Genomic DNA, 3363 nt, shown 5'->3' with positions numbered 1-3363 from the left:
GCTATAATCACATTGTATACCACGATTTGTGCTGCAAATATTGCCCATTTTCGAAACAAACCTATATGCATTGTGTAATATGATGTTACAGCACTGTCAGTCTGATGAAGTATTATAAAGGTTAGTACACATTATATATCTTTTGCTGGATGTTGCTAAATGACTTAAATGTAAATGTAAATGAATTGTTACGATCGCTAACCTTTGTCCTGGTAAATTGCTTGTGTTTGGCTATGGTGCGTAAGCTAATATAATGCTAATTGTGTTTTCGGCTGTAAAACACTTAAATAAATCTGAAATATTGGCTGGATTACAAGATGTTGGGCTTTCATTGCTGACGGTGTATTTTCAGAATGTTTTATGTGAGTATTTAGGTATTTGACGTTGGCTCTGTAATTATTCTGGCTGCTTCACGCTATTTCAGATTGCAGCTGGAATGTAGAACTGTGATTTATCCTGAACATAGCAATTTTCTAACAAAACATATGTAACAATAAATATGTTATCAGTCTGCATCTGATTAAGTTGTTTCTTGGTTAGTACTATTTATACTTTTCTATTGGTGTCGAATTAGTGATAGCTACCGTATGCAGGAAAAAATGGTGGGGAAAAAAAGTTGTGTCTTTTGCTATGGTGGTTAGATTAATAGAAATACATATTGTGTCTTCCCTGTAAAACATTAAAAAAATCGGAAATGATGGCTGGATTCACAAATTGTTATCTTTCATTTGTGTGTGGACTTGTGATTTCTGAACATTTTATTATATGATATCCCGTAGCTTTAGGCTAGCTATGCTATCGTGCTTTTTTTGATGGGGGATCGATCACGGGTTGTGACTCGTTAGAGGTTATTATACAGTCCGTAAAAACATGACAAACAACTATTGAACAAATCTTTAGATGTTTTTAACATAATTCTTCAATAATGTTCCAACCGGAGTATTCCTGCGGTCTTCAGAATTGCGATGGCAAGAGCCCGCTGTCACGAGAACGCGCATGGTCAGATCGTTCAGCGTCATGGAGACCTGGCTCATTCCGCTCTCCTTCGGCCCCTACAAGTAAGAAGGCATCAGACAAGGTTCTAACGACTGTTGAATCTAGTGGAAGCCGTAGGAAGTGAACATTACAAATATCCACTGTATTCTTATAGGAGCTGAGTAAAAATCGACAACCCCAGATTTCTCACTTCTGGTGGATTTTTTCTCAAGGTTTTTACTGCCTGATGAATTCTGTTATACTCACAGCATCATTCAAACAGTTTTTGAAACTTCAGAGTGTTTTCATCAAATCTACTAATAATATGACATATTGTAGCTTTTATGGCTTTTGTAGCAGCTGTTTACTCTGGGCATGCTTTATCCGAATTGAAAATACGCCCCCTACACCAAAGAGTGTAAAATCAGCGACACACAAAAAACACACTCTGGATGTGCATTTTCTTGTTTGGTTATGACCTAACAGCTCATTGAGTGCGGTTGTTATTGCCATATCGGTTTGGTGGTGGTATATAGACGGCTTCAAAAAAATGTGGAATGAAAACAAACTGGGTAAATAGTATGGTCTGCAGCTTGTCATGAGGTATTGTAATCAGACAAACAAAACTTGAGACTTACATAAAATTAGACATTGCGCACACAGCTGTTTTTACCTTCGTCTTACCCGAGTCTGGCCGTCCGGTCTTGACGATGCATCTTCTCCTCTTATGCATAGAGCCCAGAACAACAAAGCGCTCCCTTGTCCCACTACCTCGGTACAGCATCTAGACCACAGTCATCCCATCAGATATAGTTACTACACAGTAGCACCACCTCAACAGGTAATTATCAGGGTCTCAGTAGCACCAATAACAGGTAGATCTATCAGTCCTCAGTAGCACCAACTCAACAGGTAGAGCTATCAGGAACTCAGTAGCAGCATTTGCGTCCAGTAATATCAGTGTCTCAGGTCATTATCAGCAGTCTCTGTGTGCCTTTAGGAGGCTGGTAGTGAATCAACTACAGGGGAACAGTAGACAGGAGACCAGGTACATTTCTCTATTGATTGGTCTTATTGTGGGTGAATCCCTCTGTCTCTGTGGGCCCAGGACCTTTCATCACACTGAACAGATGAAAGAAAGGAGGTAAAGAGACCTGCGAAAGATGACCATGTGGTAGAGGAAAGAGAGACCCTCATTGGTTGCCCTCGCACTCCAACACATAGTTCTACAGTCCCTCCAGGCATGCCAATCTAAACAGTTCTACAGACAGCTCGCACAATGGCTGTTTTTGGACCATGCCAGCTACGGCCCGCTTCACCCATCACGACCCTCTCCCCTCACCGTCATGCTCCCCGCACCCCACACCCAACACGATACTCTCCCATCCGCCCCTCGCCCTCGCCTCCCCGATCCCCCCCACTCACCCCCCTCGCTCCCATCTCCCTCCGCCTCACATCCACGTCACGTCGCCCCAACCATCCACGTCCCCTCGCCCGCCTCCCCCATTCCGGCCTTGGCCCCACCGGGTCCCCCCTTCCTCCCCAGTCACTTCCCGTTCCCTCCGCCGACCACGCAGCCACGTCCTCCCCCCGTCCCCCCCTCGCTCGTCCTCCATCCCCCCCCACCCCGACTCCCCCCCCTCCGCTCCTTCCCTTCTCTCCCGCCCCCCCGCCCCTCTCTCCTCGCGAGCGGCATCTCCACCTCCACTCCTTCCCACCCCCTCGCCGCCCCGGCCCCCACTCCCTCCTCCCCCCGCCCATCCAACAGCAGCTCCGGTACCCTCTCTCACTTCCACATTCTCTCTCCTCTCCATACCCCCCTCGCATGAGTCCACTTCCAGCCCAGCCACTCGCCACCTCCGTAGCTCCCCCCGTCTCCCGCCATCCCCGTCGCCCTCCTCCCCCGCTTCCCCTCTTCACCATCCACACATCACCTTCATCCCTCCGCCGACGCTCATCCGCCGCCCTGCCCCTGACCCCAGCCTCTCCCCCGCCCTCCTCATCCCTCCACGCCTCCGCCCGACCCCGCCCTCCCCCTGCCTCCCCCTCCCGACTTGCCACACTCGCTTCCCCCCTCGTCCCTCCCACACTCCCCCTCTGATCCCCTCCCTCTCCCCCACCCACCCCCCATCGCACCGCCTCCCATTCAGCTTCCATCTCACCTCTCTCGTCCCTCCATTCCCGCCGTTCCCCCCTCCGCGACCTCCCCCACTCCACCTCTCTCATCCCTCTCCCGCTCCCCTCTCGCTCGCGAGCCTCCTCCCTTCCGCCCCCCCTCCCCCTCGCCCCCATGGTCCCCGCCAAGGGCTACTCCACCCCCGCCTACCCCTCCCTCCCATCCCCTCCGTCGTCGCCGTCCCCCCGCTCTCCAGTCCCTCATCGGTCCTC

The 3363-nt window shown here is 50.1% G+C and overlaps 1 protein-coding gene across 1 annotated transcript; it reads left to right on the top strand.

The window, feature by feature from the left end:
- The first annotated feature begins 2254 nt into the window (after positions 1-2254).
- On the top strand, positions 2255-3076 carry LOC139026108 (uncharacterized). The gene has a single exon (XM_070441398.1). The coding sequence runs from the start codon at positions 2255-2257 to the stop codon at positions 3074-3076; it is 822 nt and encodes a 273-aa protein (XP_070297499.1).
- Positions 3077-3363: the final 287 nt, after the last annotated feature.

The sequence above is a fragment of the Salvelinus sp. IW2-2015 genome, unplaced genomic scaffold (assembly GCF_002910315.2).
Source record: "Salvelinus sp. IW2-2015 unplaced genomic scaffold, ASM291031v2 Un_scaffold3886, whole genome shotgun sequence".
Lineage (NCBI taxonomy): Eukaryota > Metazoa > Chordata > Actinopteri > Salmoniformes > Salmonidae > Salvelinus > Salvelinus sp. IW2-2015.
Note: the sequence above shows the minus strand (reverse complement) of the source record. Positions and strands in the feature narration are given on the sequence as shown.

Bases quoted from the DNA above. Each gene is read 5' to 3' on its own strand.
- LOC139026108 (XM_070441398.1), top strand. From the start codon at position 2,255: ATGGCTGTTTTTGGACCATGCCAGCTACGGCCCGCTTCACCCATCACG.